The following is a 17,695-nucleotide window of genomic DNA, read 5'->3' as shown; positions in this document are numbered from 1 at the left end:
ATTGTAAACCTCCGCGTTAAATATTGGGGAGCATATTTTGCTCTTTTATTCTTGTTATTTATACATGAGAGCATAGCTCCAATAAATATACACATCCTATTTAAACTGATTGATAAAGAGTATGTGTAATTACCGATTCGTATGTTGTATTCATTTTTTTCCCTGTTAAAGTATTGGGTATTTTAAATGTATAGTAACCAGAGTCCGTATATAAACATGTATAAACATGTTTATATACGGACTCTGATAGTAACGAAAATAAACGAATTTTAGTTTGTGTCATTTAACAAACCAAACAAGGTAAAGCTGATTAAGTACAATCTGGCAGTAGGACACCGATATTCTTTGCAAACTTATTATCTGGCGTTCCTGAAACAGTAATTTTTTGAAATTTGAATTTTGAATCAGGTGGATCATACACCTGCTTCACAGAAAAAATATCACTTAAAAATAACCAAACTGCATCACCATTTACAGTTATAAGGTTACGAAACAATATGACGGCAGATTCCTGCAGTTTAGGGGGCTGGGTGATGCTTAAAAACCCGTAACAAGATGCACAAATGGTCGTAATGTCCATTCCACCCAAAGAGGAGTGTACCAACAAAGGTCCGAGATTTTGAAGTACATTTAACTGCAGTTTATAAAGAGCTGTATGTTTGAATGCAACCGAGCTGTGACTGTAGTTGGTCAGTTTACGATTATTAGATTGTTGCTGTTTAAGGAAGCTCATCAGTTTTGGAAGTATTTCCTTTCCTAATCTTTTGCGAATAAAATCACCGCACGTTGAGGAAATAACACAGATTACTTCAAATGCTTTTTGAACAACCTGAAAATAAGAACTCATGTACCAATTGCATTCTTATAAAATTATTAAACAGCTATTTCCATTAGTTGTATATTACATGAGTGGGCAAAATCTTTAGGTTTACCAAATACTTTGTAAAATGGCAGTAACGTACACCTAGGGTGACTTACACAGTTTTACAAAGTTCAAACAGAACTCGTTTTTATAAAATGCAATATACTTTAAGTGCTTAACGTTTTGATTTCAACCTCAAACAAAGTGGTATAAACCTTATCTGCTAATTCTTACTACAATATTAGTTCTTATATTGTAACTGGCAGAAAACGTAGACTAAAAGTAAACTTGATTTTTTAAGTTATTTTAAAGACAACCAACCTGCATTTCTTGATCTTCAAACCTAGACACAATAGAAGGCCACAATTGATGAACCATTGGTAGCAGCCATGTATCTTGACCACTTAAAGCTACAATACCGTCAGCAACTGCAACCAATACCATAATACGAACCATTCTACTTTTATGCGCCGTTAAATTTCTGCAGCGGCGTAAAATTTCTAACACAACCGTGACATCTTCTGGAGGTTTTTCCGAAGACGGATCAGTTTCTTCCTCTGTATCTTGGACTTCCTCTGGATCTGCATTCGTTTCTTCTTCTGGTTGAGATTGATTTTCTTCAGTTTCAAGTTTCTTTGTTCTGTGCTCCCGTAGAAATTCAAGTATGTCTTCTGTGTCATCTTTTACAGACCTAGAATTTTTTGATGTTATAAAAGTCTTGAGTAGGAATATCACATTTACAGTTTGATGCTTTTTGCCATTGTGGCCATGTTTGCCCTGGTACACGACACTTAGTAATTGCTCCAATCTATTCGAGTACAATGCAAACTCATTACCCGCTAAGTTGAATTATACTTAATTAGGCCAGTTGTGATTGACACAAATTAGTGATGACAAAACATAAAAAACCATTTATATGCACTTACTTAACAGGTGGATCTGGTGTATGAGTTCGATCAAACCACTTCTGTATTGACATCAAAACACAAACAAATAAAGACACGAACGATTGAAGTGTGTTTAAATCTGTGTTACTACTGTCAAACTTGGAGAGAATTTCTTGTATAGTGTCACGAATGAGGGGAAAGAGGTTTTTGTCATCATACTTGAGTATTGCTTGAAGGACATCTGGGCATCTAAGGAAAAAATGGACAGTTAACATAACTTTTATTAATTTTCTTAAGAACGATAGCGAAGATTATGTCATTTAAAAAACGTAGGGGGGAATCAATGGCAAAACAATAGTTGCTAATTCGCTATGAATTAAAAGCGTGATAAAGAGTGCCAGTTAAAAACCGTGGCTGTTGCACCCAGTTAAGTTTAATGTGAAGTTGAGACTTAGGGAGTATTTAATTGATAAAGGTAGGCCATATAGCCTATTGCGAAATTATTTAAGATAACATTTTGTGATAAATTTATAAGGCTAAACAAAGTCAAAAATGTTATAACTATATTTCTATTTTAGTAATAAACATGTTCTTCATCTTTCGTAAATCCTAAAGAGTTCTTACCCAATTGTGATATCGACAGCTAAGCTAACCTAAAAAGTTCAAAATTACTAAATTCAACACTATAATAACTAAAATATTTACTGCGGAGATTGTACTAAAAATTTAGACCATAAAGTTACCTCGGAAATAAGGTCAAGTGTTGAAGATGTAATGACAATGTACTTGCAAGATAATCTGCATTGAATTTAATTAAATCTGCAGTTGAAGCATAACCACAACTGCGACTTATTACTGCAAGAGAGAGAACAGCACACTCTGCCACTTTATCTGTTGTGTGACTCACTTTTTCTAAAAGTGGATACAAAACTTTGACAAGACGACTGCAAAATTTAGTTTCCAGCAACATAGAAAAGACAGCGAAAGACTCTAATTGCAGACACATCATCATACTGCTGCTTGCAAGTGGTTTGATACGTTTTGGATGCGATTTGGCTTGTAATGGGAATGTAATCGAATAGTTGGATGTTTCAGGTACACAGAGATCGACATCTACAGTTTGGGCGGGATTTGTAGTGTTGAAACTATATTCTTCGGTGTATAAGTCTAAGAGTTCATCTACAACTGATTCTATAGCTTGATTATCAACAGGAGTGCCAAGTAGGATTTCTTTTATCATAGCAACCGTGGCTAAGCGCTTTGATTCTATGCTATATGCCTCGGATAAGATTCCAACAAGCAGTTCAATGTCACCATGTTTGCCCAAAAGTCGGCAAATACGAACAAGAACTGTAACAGTTAAGCTGTGTTGGAAATTATTCACTGATGCCAGTAATTCAAGTCTAGACATGGGCGAGGTAAATTCAGTGCTTGATATTTTTCTTAAAGCTACTTCAGGAAACATACAAAGTTCTAATGTATCCTGATCGTAACACAACAATATTGATTCAATTAAACAATCAAGATGAACTGAAGAGTTTAACAGGCAGCTTAAATTGTCCTTTAGAACAGTTAGATAACCTTGGAGTAGTGTTAGTGCTGAGACTTTTTCATTTTCAGAATATTTTCTCATTTTATGTGGCAGTTCTGTGCATAAAGTAAACAAATTATTTTTTACACCATCCATAAATTCAGCCTTAGAAGAAGAGTTATTGAAACTTGCAACCAAGTCTTCCAGTAACATTGTGCTTGATTTTGACAGTTTATCCGATGAATCATTTAGCAATTTCAAAACTGGGTTCATAATAGTTCCATACAATGGCTTGAGTGACAAGCTGCACTTGAATAACAAAGTACGACACACACCCAACATGCAGAGTCTTGCTGCTTCATTATCAGCATCTTTGACAAGGAGTATCTTGGCTAAAGCTAAATTTAGGTTTTCTAACATGCTATCAATCCAAGTTTGATCCCGAGTTTTTAAGAGAGACAAAATACGTTGATCAACGTCTAGTGGTTTGGTTTTCGAATTTGCCTGAGCGGCCATTTTCATTTCTTCATTGCCAAGAGTAGTTGTCAACAAAACTGCAACCAAGTTGAGGCAAGAGCAGCGCAATTTTCGTCCAAGGTTTGTATGGATGATTTTTGCGACAGTAGATGTAACTCCAGGCATAAAACAGGCCATACAATTACCTACTGCTACAGAAAAATCAGAGTTTTCATTCAAGTCAAGTTGCTTGTAATAAGATGGGACAGATAAAGCCATTATCAAATCAATTGCTTTATGTTTATTTGGTTTACATGTTGAGGTGTTTAAAACTGACAAGCATAAAGATACAAGATGTCCAAGAATAGGAAGCTGCGTACATGAATAAAATGATTTCCAGAAATCCTGACATGAATTTAACAAGCAAATTAAAGTCGTAAAGACCGAATCCACAATTTCTTCATCATCTTTTACCGCAATCTGTGATGTTTTTATATCAGTGACATTTATCAACAAGTGTTTTAAGATATCTGCTTTTGCTTCCCAACTAACTGAATGTGTGTTTTGAAATACAAATTGCAAGCATTCAGCTGTAGTAACAACCTCTTCTCTGTCAGGTTTTGTTTTTACCAAGATTTGTCGAAGTGGTAACAAAATAACTTCATGTAAAGGCTGTAAGATGTCAGCTGGTAGATTGACCAAAAGTTTGTTAAGTTTTTGCAGCAAAGACTTTTGTTTTGTTCTACACAGTTCAAAGCAGATAGAATATACTTGCTCAGCATTGGAAATTTTATTTATTGAACACATTTTGAGACTAACTTACTTGGTGTATCATGATCTGGATGTGCATTCAGTGTTAAACACATCTAAATACTTTGACCCTATAGCATGGAATCCTGTGGTGGACTGGTACATTGCAGATGGGGCTGGTGGAAAGCGTTACAGGTTGGTAGTTGGTTAATTTGGGGGGTTAGTTGGGGTTTAGTGGGTATATGGGTTAAGGGTTGAATGAATGTAACTTACTTTATCTTCGCGCGCCTGGAAAACGACAGTCGTTATCACACGGGTTTAACACCTCGTGCCAGCTTACAAGTTACCATGTATGTTACTTTGTGGGTGATTATTTTTTTGGGATTTTTTTTCATTTTTTTTATGTATGGCTGATAATTTGGACAACCCATTAGTGACCACTGGGTTGGAGCAATTGCCGTTAAGTGTCTTGCCCAAGAACACATACGCCCACAATGGTAGCAGCGTAGAGCCTTAAACCCATTACTTCTGAGTTACAGGCAAGCACGCTAACCACGGTAATCCTTTAGCTGGTGGCCACCTGAAATTTTGGTTTCAAAATGTTCCATAGTAATCACTGATACCCACTGTATAATTTAAAAAAAAAAAAACTTGGGCGTTCGTGTCAAAAATTAACTTTAAAAATGCTCGAAAACATGCTTCGTCACCGTAATTCGTCTGATTTGCGTAAGGTAACGATTTATTCAGTCACAATATCGGTCTGATACGTCACAATAGTGGTTTATTACATATGTTACAAAATGGTATAGCGTTGTTTTTTCCCCACTGTTTTGTAACAATACGCATTCTAAGACGTAATAATCCAACTTTAGTTTAATTCATAACGGCTGGTGTGGAAAATACGGTGAAGCAGTACGATTTCGCGCATTTTCAAAGGTAATTTTTGACACGAACGCCCGAGTTTTCTCAAAAAAAAAATTATACAGTGGGTATGAGTAAGACCTAAGGAACACTTTGAAACCAAAATTTCGGGTGGCCACCAGCTAAAGGATTACCGCTAACCACTATGCCACGGCTCCAGACTATGCCCTGGCGCCAGCTATGCAACGGTTATATGGGTTAGTAGCTATAGTAGTTATAGAGGGTAGTAGTTACTACCACTACTTAAAAGTTCGTGGTTAGCAGATAACGTATGGGATGAAGGGATTTTTTACCAGCACTAAATATACTTTACCCTTCTTTTTTATTATAATAAACGGGAATAGCTCGTGTATTAGTAAGTATAACAGTTTTACTATACAACACAATCCAAGCCAAGTGCTAAAAATACTTCAAATAAAAAATCTGTGCTAAACTAGTATAAAATAAAGTCTTTTAAAGATATTATCTTTATTGGTGATCAACACGTTTATCTTCAAAAACAAAATGAACTTTTACAACGGGAATCCCCATGAAAAAGACCCCCCACCATAGAAAACTAAATTTGGTTATGAATATATGAACATGTGCAAACGGCTTGGAATATAATTATAAAAGTAACTTTCGTAATAATTTTATTAATAATAAAGAATAGAGATATTATTTTATTCTTGTTTATCTGTACTCGTGCTGAATTTAGAGAAACTTTAATTAAGTGAAATTGTGCATTGTTATAGATTTAAGTCCAATTACAAGTTGCTTTACTGAAAGCGCTTTTCTACTTCGATGCAAATAATATAATATATAGTTAAACATAACATGATTAATTCTTATTTTGACACTTACAACTTCCGCTCAACTAACGTTAATCCAGGTTCACGAAAACGAATGTTCTCCAGCGACGACAAGCTTAGCTAAAGCAAGTTTACAATTTAGCACACAATGCTGAAGTTGTACAATGCGTCTTTACAAATCACTTTATTATGATACGCGTGGCCATTTATTTGATTTCTGCTTTTTTGTATACAAGCAGTATTTGTCAAATTTCGCAACTATACATTTCACAATTGAAAGTGTCCATCAACAACATGGACAAGCACATAGCAGCAATGTTTGTACTTATTTCTGAAAAACATTCCTCAGTTTTCAGAAACATCCATTTTTTCTTCATTTTCTTTCTCATCTGGTTTATCATAAGCCTTTTCACTTGGTGCGACGACCACCCCATTATATACGGTAACTTCTGTCGCAACAGAGGCATTTCCTTCAATCCCAAGGATTTGTTTATAACCACCGTGTGCAAGGATTCGAAGCAATGTTTGTGCTGTACAGCATACCTGAGTACAAACCTTATGTTAGATTTTATGTTCTACTTTCACTTGGATCAACAATTTTATATAAAACATTATTGGCTTAATAGTAGTCGCAATAGCTAGTTCTTTGTTTCAAAACAGTTAATTTTTTCACTGAACTGGTTCACCAATTAAAGAGCAAAATATTTTTTACCATTAGAAATATTTTTTGTGCCCTCCAGGTACATTTTAACAGCCATTACTTTTTCTGACAACACTACTTTTTATATGGGTGTTGAGGTCCTACAGAGAAGACCACATAAGTGACAGAACCTAGTACTTAGGCAGAGTAGGGGAGACCGGGGATGGTTCGGACGTTTTTTTGAAAATTGCTAATATTTTTTTTTATATGCGTCACATGAATTTAAATGTTAGTTTGTTGTAAAGGGTGATCCTTTGCCGAAAAAGGGTAGGAGAGTCGCTTGCCAAAGCAAACTAGAAATGCATGTAAAAGTTCAAATTCCTAAGGCTCTCCCCGGTACCGGGATAACATCGGACATGACCGGGGTCACCTCGGACAGTATACGTTTTTTTGGTTTTCTTCGACACCGTTTGTAAAAACGACAACGAAAATAATAACGAATCATCTAATATATAAATCGAATAGGCTGGCTGGTACTTTAGCGCATATTAAAACAGGAAAGGTTGATGAGAAATCTTAATCCTTAATAGTCCCCTGTCTGTACGAGTATCATCTTCAATAACTGCAAAAATAGTTTTTTTTCATTCAGTCGCTTGATACTCTCCTGCTGTCGTCTTTCTTTTAAACGTTCTTACTATTTTTTTATGATCTAAAACTATTGTGACCATACAATATAATACACCTTACCAACCCGGGCATGTTGTCCGACGTATCCCCAGACACGTGGTGACATAAAAATAGCAAAAACATAGCCGCCTGTTTACCTCCTGCTCAAAATCTATGTTTGCTTATTGAAGTGTTGCTTCTAAACTACCACTCCCACCGCAAAAGAATTACTTTCGGCTATCAGCAACCGAACTATACCCTTACAACCAAAAACTTAAAAAGTAGATATTTCTGTTAAACTAACTTTTTTTATTTTAACTAATCGGTTGAACTGCGCATGCCCCCAAACATTATGCTGCTTTGTAATGTAAACAATAAGATTTGTTAATAATGATATCACAATGCTCTATTGTGACGTCATGTACATGGTCCGAACTATCCCCGCATCCGAAGTATCCCCGGTCTCCCCTACGCATACTACCAGAACATTCTATAACAAGAATGGCTTTTATCATGGCCACGTATTTTTATTTAACATAGAACTGTGTAAATCAAGCATTGATGTATAAACTGGCGGTGAAAAAAAGGTTTATGCAAGAATAACAACTTGCAAAACAGTATTAAAGGCTTGTTCACGTCTACTATACTAAATTATGTCCTGTTGAAAGAACTTGCAAAACAGTATTAATGGCTTGTTCACGTCTACTATACTAAATTATGTCCTGTTGAAAGAACTTGCAAAACAGTATTAAAGGCTTGTTCAGGTCTACTATACTAAATTATGTCCTGTTGAAAGAACTTGCAAAACAGTATTAAAGGCTTGTTCACGTCTACTATACTAAATTATGTCCTGTTGAAAGATGAAAATACTTGCCTTATCCTGCTGTTCCAGTGTCATAACTGTATGGACCCTGACATTTCCACTTTCGCATGGGTCAACAATCCCTGCAGATCCAGGAAGGAAAAATCCCGAAGAAAGTAAACGGAGAACCCGCCTATTAAACAAAGTGGTATTTGTTAATTTCTTTCTATATATTTTAATATGGTTAATATGAACATGAATCAGTTTATATATAATATTATATCTGTGTACAGTCTTTTCTGTAGATAGTCCTTACCAAGTTAAATATATATATTATCAAGTCTTTTTCATACCATTTTCAAGTTATTATATAAATTAACAAGGAATTAACATGGCAAAAGGATTATCTGTACAAATAAAAAAATGGTTAAAATTTTTAAAATTATTTGAAATTGAAAAGCTTTTACACAAAATTGTATCCGTTTTACCACTCGGGTGCTCAGTTAAAAAACTATTGTTGACATGTATTGTTGAAAAACTATTGTTGAATGGTGACAAAATGTACAGCTGTAAGGAGAGTAGATGATACCATCTAAATAGACCAACCTGAAAGCTTCATTTATCGGCAGTGGTTGTCTGTTAAGATTATTCATTACAGCATGATGGGCAAGTAAGTCTATGATCCATGGCGTCAATGGCTGGAATCCTTCAAAACGACGCGTCATGTCTTTCAGCAGTCGTACCAGCATTTTGACGCTGTGTAAGTAAAAATGAAGTGTTTGTTTTAATTGTTTTAGATGAAAATTACACAGTGTCTATGTTCTGTTGTAATACACATCTTTTGATAAGTACAAGAACAAATTAAATATAATATTAACAAAAAAGAGACAGATTGCAATAAAATGCATCTGCTTTTGAAAAAATACAGATAAATATGTAACTAAGGATATATTAAAAATGATACCAGAAGAGCTTTTTCAATGAAAATGAGAAAAGTATTGTGTAAGAATGTAGATAGCTTTATGCGCTAAGCATCACTATAATAGCAAGCATAAACAATAAAGTTTGTGAATACTAAATTATAGGGATGTGCTGAAGTTAAAAAAGCTCGGGTTCGCCGAGCGCCGAGCTTCAACGAAAAGCTCGGCACGAGCCCGAGTCCGAGCACCTATGACGTCATCAAGGAGAAAGGCGTACGAGAATGCGTTCCTATTCAGCCGAAAAGCGGCGCTAATCAAAATAATACAGAACACGTGGTTTGCGGTTAAAGACGAGTCTCGTTTCGTAATTTCTACTGTTGCAAAATGTAAAATTCATACAAAAAGTATTTAAATAAAAAAAATATATATAATTGTTACAGCCAGTGGCGCAACTGGCAAGTTTCTACGCATGTTCATCTTGGATATGGTAACGGTTATTTACGTCAGAATAAACCTTTACGATCGTTACATCACAAACGAGATTGTTGAAAACAATCGTGTTTTATTCGCTTCTATACGATCTGCAGTTTGTGTATAATTTTTGTTTCTGATGATTAGTTTAAATGCAGGTAAATCGCGATTATGTGAGTTTTAATTGGTGGAAATATAAGAGCGAGGAGCGACGCTATCAGTAAATGGGAACCAACATAAATTGTAATATGATATTACAAAGTATCGTCCCGGCCGAGCTTGGACTGAAGCCAAAAAAACATCGTTTGATGGCACCGCACGAGAAACAGAGTTTCATTACATCATTTTTCACGAGAATAAATTCACAACGATTGCTTCGTTTGTTACGTGTGGAATGTATGCTACCGCATGCGTCTTCCTTTATTTCATACGCCGGCGCAGAGTGTAAAAATGTGACGCTGATACACGATGGTTTGATCTCGTGGTTGGTTTGGCTGCCCAATTTGGGCAGTGGGCACATTCCTCCCGATTGTTATATTATGAAACGTCATAATTAATAGTTACCTTGCGATAGGACACCTGACGTAATAATTGAATGAAAAATTGTTCCAATTCCAAGCGAAGGAATGTTATATTGAATGCAACGCGCGTGTGTGTGCGTCTTAGCACTTTCTGGCTGCGTGCGTGTCTGCGGTTAAGGGGGCTGTCATGTGGTTGCAGCAATTTATAATATTTCATTTAAAAAAAGTTAAAGAGTTTTTGCCTTTTATTTAAAATCTGATACGAAAACATTGGGCGCTCGTGTAATTCGACACCGGCTGTAATTCGATACCGGCAAATAGCTTACGTTGCGATTCGTTACTTGCGAGAGAGCAAATTCACAACGAACGAAAAACAATTAAAGAGAAAGCTATGCTGACCAGTCTCGTTATCTCTTAGTAGCTTCACTTTTTTCGTTTTTAATATTTTTCGCTCTCGCGTGCAACATTATAGCAAAAGGCTCGGCGCTCGGCCCAGTTTTCAGCCGAGCGCCGAGCGTCAAAAAAGGAGACGCTCGGGCACGAGCTTTTGAGTTCGGGCTCGGCTCGGCACATCCCTACTAAATTACTTTACCAATAATTATGCTCCTTCAGTATTAGTTTTACAACTACATTCACCTGGAATGAAATGCATTTTCTTCAAACCACCTCACATGGCGTATCGCTGCAAGGGAAGCTTGTAATGTTTTCTGATCAAGATGAAGCGCTGAGTCCAATTTCCTCATGTTTTGTGGAATAGTTGCGATCAATACATTGACTGTTGTGTTGTCGGACTTTACTTCGAAACCAGCTTCAGTCATTTCAATAATAAGAGGTTCTGTGCATTCATTGGCTCTCATATTTTCCACAATCTTTAAAGAAAATTTATTTAAGCGTTATGTTGCACCGTTTTCACAGGTCTGACATACAATATATCTCACGTCTTATTTGAAATGATCGATACAGATTTGTAACGAATGGGTTGTTTTTTTGCTTCCTACAGAAGTTAGTTTTGGTTATTAATTATTGCTACAACATTAATACAACCAAGTTATTGAATTTGATGACCACAGTGATTCCATTGGCACGTAGGTCAACACAAACATATGTACATAGAAGTAGGTTTTTAATATGAGTTATAACAGACCTAAGTATATTTTGAACTTGTGTAACTGAACCTAGTTTAGTAGACCTGATACACACTATACAATAAAAAGTTAGGTCAAATTTAAAGCCCTTAAAAACTGTAAATATTATTTATTATTGTATCAACAAAAAGGTAGTTTTCTTTTAAACATGACTAATATACATGTAACACCTCCCATGGCTTTTTACAATACTATTACTGCCTAAATAACTATGGTTTTTTTTTAACAAACCTTATCAGCCAATAGTTTAACGGATTCCTTGGTGGGAAGTGTTTTAAATATAACAGCTACATCAGCAATCAGGTTTCCAATCATCATGGTACCTTTCTTGAAAGAACCAACCTAAAATTTAAACAACAGAGTAATTTATTATACCATACATATTGTTAGCAGTTTGCATATGATGTATCTGTGGGACTTTATATTTGTTGATGCACATACAGCACATACAGCAGAGTATTAAAATAAAACCCACTATTCAGCCATTTGGTAAGTCTAGTTAAAAAGTTAAAAAACTCCTAATTGTTTAGGTTAATTTGGAAAACACTTAAGAGTCATAGGCGCCAAACCTGGGGCTGCAAGGTGGGCAGGCCAACCCTGGGATTTTTTACACAGCATTCCACATAGGCATTCAAATAAATCAGACTTGTATGAAAATTGTAGGTTTAACTGTCAATGCCTCCCCTGCATTTATGTAAATTTGTGGCCTATCTTATGCCTAGAGTAAATTCCATATATATTGCTTTGTAGTGTGTTCTACACTGCAGCCCACTTAAGCATCAAATGTTCAGTTTTACCAATCAGCAAATTCGATGTTGCACAACATAAAAAAAAACAACATCACATTTTTGGGTACTTAATTATTAAATACGAACCTGACGATATTCTTCAATCTGTACTTCAAACTCAGTAGAAGGAAGAATGACCAAAGAATCCAACGCTGTAGTGCATTTAGTAATGAGGCCTAAGACTGTAGTTTGGTCTTGTGGGGATGCGGTCAGTTCTTGGTTTCGTTTAATTAATGCCTGCATGGAACAGTTAGGTTTTAACACAATTACATCATGTAAATTGACATAGGAAGGGTAATATTAGGGACGACTGGAGTTTTGTCAACAAAACTTACGAACAGGGTAAAATAATGTTTCAAAAACCCTAATTTATCTGTTAAAACAGCTTTTACCCTGTTGTTATATGTCTATAAAAAATAAAGCCAAAGTATATGGCACTTAACGCATAAACCAATGATGTTGTTTGCTCGCTATGAGTATTATATAATATATATGTATATATACCTGAGTAAATTCATCATCTTTTGGAGCTGGCTTCACTCTTGGAAACGCTTGTTCGCACATCACAAAATCAAATGGAATATGGGGAACAAAAAGTCTTGGTGATCCTCTTCCCATCCCCCCTCCACGTGGTCTTCCTCTCATTGTGTTTATGGTAGGTTTTTCACACAAAATCTAAATGTGACTACAAACACAAAATCTGCAGCTTTATGAAATGAATATTATTGCAAAACCAAAATACGACAGCTGTTACGAAAGACACCTCCTAATAAAACACATTTGAACAGAAAAAAACCACTGTGTCTCGTCTTACCGCCGTAAAACCGGAGTCCGTGATAGAAAACACGGGTGTCTGACCACAGCATAAGTTTATTCTGTGAATCACTGGGCACTACTACCTTATGCCAGTGTGTATTTTAGTTGTTACATTTTGGAGTAAGTAAAAATACAAACTTAAAGTACTGTGTAAACTATACTTTGATATTACCTAACAGATAAGCTACCAGTAGTTTACAGCACATATTCGTCCACATCCGATTTTAAACTCCCCGTTCATTGGATTAATAAATCGAGCATTGTTATTTGCGTTTTGTAAGCGCGCGTGTAGGTGGATACTTTTTGTCTGCCCATTCCACACACTTTTTTCACACATAACTTGTTTATTTGCCCTTACTCTAACTTTTTAAAAAGAAAGAGCTCTTAGAAGGCTACCTATCAGTTTAATCGTGTTTATACATTCAACCAAAATGTAGAAAACGATTTGGAAGTTTATTTACTAGACGAACTTAGTTTTTCTGTTTTAATGAAGCAAATCGAAAAGTATGCAAAAAAAGTGTCTGTTAAGGTCGGACGAAAAGTTACTATTGCAAGTGTCAGTTGGCTTGTTTGCGAAATCGTGGTTGGTTGTTTTATGTTAGTTAATTAGTGAAATTGTGCAGTAAAGATGATTTTACTGGTATTTTTTACCAAAAGAGTCTTAGTTTTATCTAATTTAGTCTTAATTAAGTTAATCAAGTTAAGGCACAAAGGAGCTGTTTAATGTGTTAGCATTAATTTGTTAAAATAAACTGTAAACCGTATTTGCGGATCTTTTTTAACGATTATAATATTACAGAAGTCACCTACGATCATTCTTCTTGCTCATTATTACGTTTTTTTTGTGTGTCAGTAATAATACGACCTGCATCTAAACTTCCACCTATGTTAATATTTCACAGGCTAACCACTTATACGACCATTAAACAATAATTTTTATCATTAAAAGTCAAAACACATTTTACTGACTGAAAAAGTTTGCAACAAATCTTTCAAAGTAATTGGCTTTAACTCAATATCTGGTTAAACATGGCTGAATTGGGCGTGAATAATTACCAAGACCCGAGTTTTACTAAGCAGGACCCCGGGTACAACAATGGTGACGGTCAATATGGTCCCACTGAACCAGAGCCGCGGTCCCGAGATGATAAACGTGATCGTGACCGAGATCGCGGAAGTTCGGGTAGACACCGAGATCGTAAACGGAGCCGTGACCGCGATCGTAAGAAGAGGAGCAGAAGTCGGAGCAGAGGAAGAAGGTAATTATCATTTGATTTAAACTTAACGACTTTATTTATTTGAATTAAATCATTATTCTTTATTTTTTAATTTAAATTACATCAAGGTAAGCATTTAAACTAAAGGTAAGTAAGGTTCAATCTTTGCTGAAATTATTAAATCTCATTTTCTTTTAATTGTTTTTTTTTAATGACAAGTCTTTTTATTCTACATTAAAATAATATAGATCTCATTAATATTGTATCTGCGTGTCAAAAACCTTGCTTTACTTCTGCTTTTATAGCTGGCTAGTCGCTTTTAATGTAATACCTTACTCATATCACTCAATCCATTGTTTTAATTTTGCAGCTGACCCTTTTTCCCCAAAACAGGCACCGGTCAAAAAGCAGAGAGCGTAAACGAAGATCAAGAAGTCGAGAACGCCCCGAGAAGAAACCAAAAAAAGCTTACAAATATTGGGACGTGCCACCAGTTGGTTACGAACATGTCACACCACTACAATACAAAGCAATGCAGGCAGCGGGTCAAATTCCATTGATGGCAACTTCTCAAACTATGGGGAGCATTACAGCAGAAGCAACGCTCCAGGTTTGAATCAATTTCTTATGCTTATATAGTTAGCAGTTGTTGGTAATTAACAAATCCAAAATTGGGCAAACTCCATTTGTAGCAGTTTCTTATGGTTGTAGCTAGTGCTCAGTAGTGGAGAAACCCTAAATTACTGTGGCAGAAAAACAATTTATATCATTACTTTTGTGCTTTGATTACATTCAGTATTTACCATTATTCTGCACCTCGAGGGTGGCCTTACATTAGTTATGTACAATGGCAGAGCCACAGAGTGCTAATAAATTATTCCGAAAACAGCTTTGATTACACCATTTAAATAGGTGGACCAGGTCCAGTTAGTGTGGCCAATAAATAATAAGGGAAATGCAGAAAAATCTTTAATATCAAATTTAAAAATGAAACCATAGATATGACTAAATTTAAATCCCATTTAAGAATATGACAAGGTGAGTGAATTATTCTCAGGTTCCTGTGGCTGGAAGTCAAATGACACGACAAGCACGTCGTCTTTACGTTGGCAACATCCCCTTCGGTGTCACTGAAGACGCTATGATGGATTTCTTCAACAACCAGATGCAGATCGCCGGTCTTGCACAAGCACCCGGTCAACCAATTCTCGCAGTGCAGATTAATCTGGATAAAAATTTCGCTTTTCTCGAGTTCAGGTCAGTTGACGAGACTACACAGGCCTTGGCGTTCGATGGAATCAACTTCATGAACCAATCGCTGAAGATCCGTCGCCCAAGTGATTACAAACCACTGCCAGGATCCTTGGAGCAACCTGCTATTCATCTACCTGGTGTGATATCTACTGTAGTTCAAGATTCTCAGCACAAGATGTTTATTGGAGGTTTGCCGAATTATCTTAACGACGATCAAGTGAAGGAGCTGTTGACATCCTTTGGGCCGCTACGTGCATTTAACTTGGTCAAGGACAGTGCTACTGCTCTATCTAAAGGGTATGCTTTCGCCGAGTTTGCAGATTATTCCTTGACTGACCAAGCTATTGCCGGCCTTAATGGAATGCAACTTGGGGACAAGAAATTGATTGTGCAACGTGCAAGCATCGGTGCAAAGAATAATCCACATGGAGCAATTATGGCGCCAGTTACACTACAGGTTAGGTTTATTTCCCCAATTGTCTGGTTGTCTAGTATAAATTCATGCAAATTCATATAACTTGGACTAGCTTACTAGGTTAGAAAAATCTTTCAGAAGACTTAACTTTTAAGGAAATAAAATTAATGCTTGCCATTTTCGCGATAGATTCCCGGCATGGCTCACGCGACAGGTGCAGGCCCCGCAACAACCGTGTTGTGTTTGATGAACATGGTTCTTCCGGAGGAGTTGACAGATGATGAGGAATATGAGGAGATCATGGAAGATGTAAAAGATGAGTGCGGAAAACTTGGATCTGTAAGTGAAAAACATATAGGTTCAATTTAGAATTTAATTTTAATGGGAAAGCTATACTATACATTCAAATTAGTGGTGTAATGTCCAAAAATAGACTGGTTTTAACAAGTTCTTGTTTTGCCAATATATTTATTGTATTCTATATGGATTAGGTCCTATACTGAGGCACCCCAGAGAGCCCTTTGCTTTGGCCAAGAATTAACCCATAAATAACGCTCTTCTTGCCTGTAGGCGTTTTTACCTTTTTTAATTGTTTAATAAAACAACATTTTTTAGGTTGTCAGTCTTGAGATTCCGCGCCCCGGGCCTGGATTAACAGAAGCTGACGGCGTTGGTAAAATTTATGTTGAGTTTGCAAACCATCTCGACACGCAGAAGGCAGCACAAGCTCTTTCTGGTAGAAAGTTCTCCAACAGAGTTGTGGTGACTTCGTTCTTCGATCCAGAGCGTTATCACCACCGTCAGTTTAGTTAGAGACGAAAGTAAACAATACTGGAGCAATTTTCTGTTGAATGGACCTAATTTCGGTTGTACAGCCAACTTATCCATTGACGATTTTTATTTCAGTTGTCGGAAACTGCCATTTTGAAAAACTTATTAGAATGTCAAAAAAAAAATCGTGAAACGCAACTGTTGGTTAAATAGGCCTAAATTTTTTAATGGTTTTGTAAGTAATTCAAATTGGGCTGTGAAGTTGCAACGCGATATAACATTAATGTCTGTGTTTCTTGAAATTAGTTTTTAAGCACGAGATGATTTTATGCTGTAGTGGAGAATATCAGTAATTCAACTTTCACTCTTGTAATAAATTTGGTCACTTTGTTATTTCAAGGTAAATAAAAACAAACGAAACAATCTTTGCCAGGTAACTAAAGCTTGACCGACCACTAAACTATGACCAAAAAAATATTTCAATGAATAAAACCATGATACTGGGAGACATAAAACCTTGCCTACAAGTCTTCCCAAAAAACGCAAAAAAATATACCCCATGCTTGCAGAGCAAAATAGATGCACCATTTACATCTGTGGTTGCGATACGAATAAGAAGATTTTGCCCCTGACCAATAAACTTAGGTTTGTCCCTCCTGCTCTCTACTTTTTTTTCTAATAATATTTGGTCGTAAGCGTGTTCATGTCGCTTTGGGTGGCAGAAAAAACATACAACATCCACAAGAGGTTTTTGCCAAACTGCCATAAAATGTTGCCACAATATATTGAAAAGATGAACTAAAATATTCATATAATAATTGTTGACATGTCGAATGTTTCACCTTAACGGACATTGCACCAACCCAGTAGTCACTAATTAGTTATAGCACACTGGGTGGCGAGGTAATGGACCAATCGTGGCATACATCTTATGTCTCATGGTGTGGCACGTTGCAGAGCCTCACTCATGTAAATGGAATAAAACATATTTTCAAAATAAACTTTTTAAATAAAGAATCTTATAGTTTGTAACCATGTAAAGGTTTTGCTGCTCTGGTAATTGAAATATTT

General features: G+C 36.0%; 3 protein-coding genes across 3 annotated transcripts; 1 reads left to right on the top strand and 2 right to left on the bottom strand.

The window, feature by feature from the left end:
• Positions 1-129: 129 nt before the first annotated feature.
• LOC149727678 (TELO2-interacting protein 1 homolog) lies at positions 130-6,212 on the bottom strand. Its single transcript, XM_089888591.1, has 4 exons — positions 2,493-6,212; positions 1,789-1,998; positions 1,184-1,553; positions 130-829 (listed from the first exon to the last, which is right to left on the bottom strand). The coding sequence occupies exons 1-4, from the start codon at positions 4,541-4,543 to the stop codon at positions 311-313; spliced, it is 3,150 nt and encodes a 1,049-aa protein (XP_089744717.1). The 5' UTR covers positions 4,544-6,212; the 3' UTR covers positions 130-310.
• A 143-nt stretch (positions 6,213-6,355) lies between these two features.
• On the bottom strand, positions 6,356-13,179 carry LOC149727677 (interleukin enhancer-binding factor 2 homolog). The gene is made up of 8 exons (XM_089888617.1): positions 13,140-13,179; positions 12,656-12,836; positions 12,239-12,388; positions 11,595-11,705; positions 10,855-11,087; positions 8,913-9,062; positions 8,379-8,499; positions 6,356-6,741 (listed from the first exon to the last, which is right to left on the bottom strand). The coding sequence occupies exons 2-8, from the start codon at positions 12,794-12,796 to the stop codon at positions 6,544-6,546; spliced, it is 1,104 nt and encodes a 367-aa protein (XP_089744743.1). The 5' UTR covers positions 12,797-12,836; positions 13,140-13,179; the 3' UTR covers positions 6,356-6,543.
• Positions 13,180-13,562: 383 nt separating this feature from the next.
• On the top strand, positions 13,563-17,047 carry LOC149727676 (splicing factor U2AF 50 kDa subunit-like). Its single transcript, XM_089888614.1, has 5 exons — positions 13,563-14,226; positions 14,578-14,794; positions 15,242-15,895; positions 16,043-16,192; positions 16,469-17,047. Exons 1-5 carry the CDS (start codon positions 13,997-13,999, stop codon positions 16,664-16,666), a joined length of 1,449 nt encoding a protein of 482 aa, XP_089744740.1. The 5' UTR covers positions 13,563-13,996; the 3' UTR covers positions 16,667-17,047.
• The last annotated feature ends 648 nt before the right edge of the window (positions 17,048-17,695 follow it).

The sequence above is a fragment of the Ciona robusta genome, chromosome 11 (assembly GCF_009617815.1).
Source record: "Ciona robusta chromosome 11, ASM961781v2".
NCBI lineage: Eukaryota > Metazoa > Chordata > Ascidiacea > Phlebobranchia > Cionidae > Ciona > Ciona robusta.
Note: the sequence above shows the minus strand (reverse complement) of the source record. Positions and strands in the feature narration are given on the sequence as shown.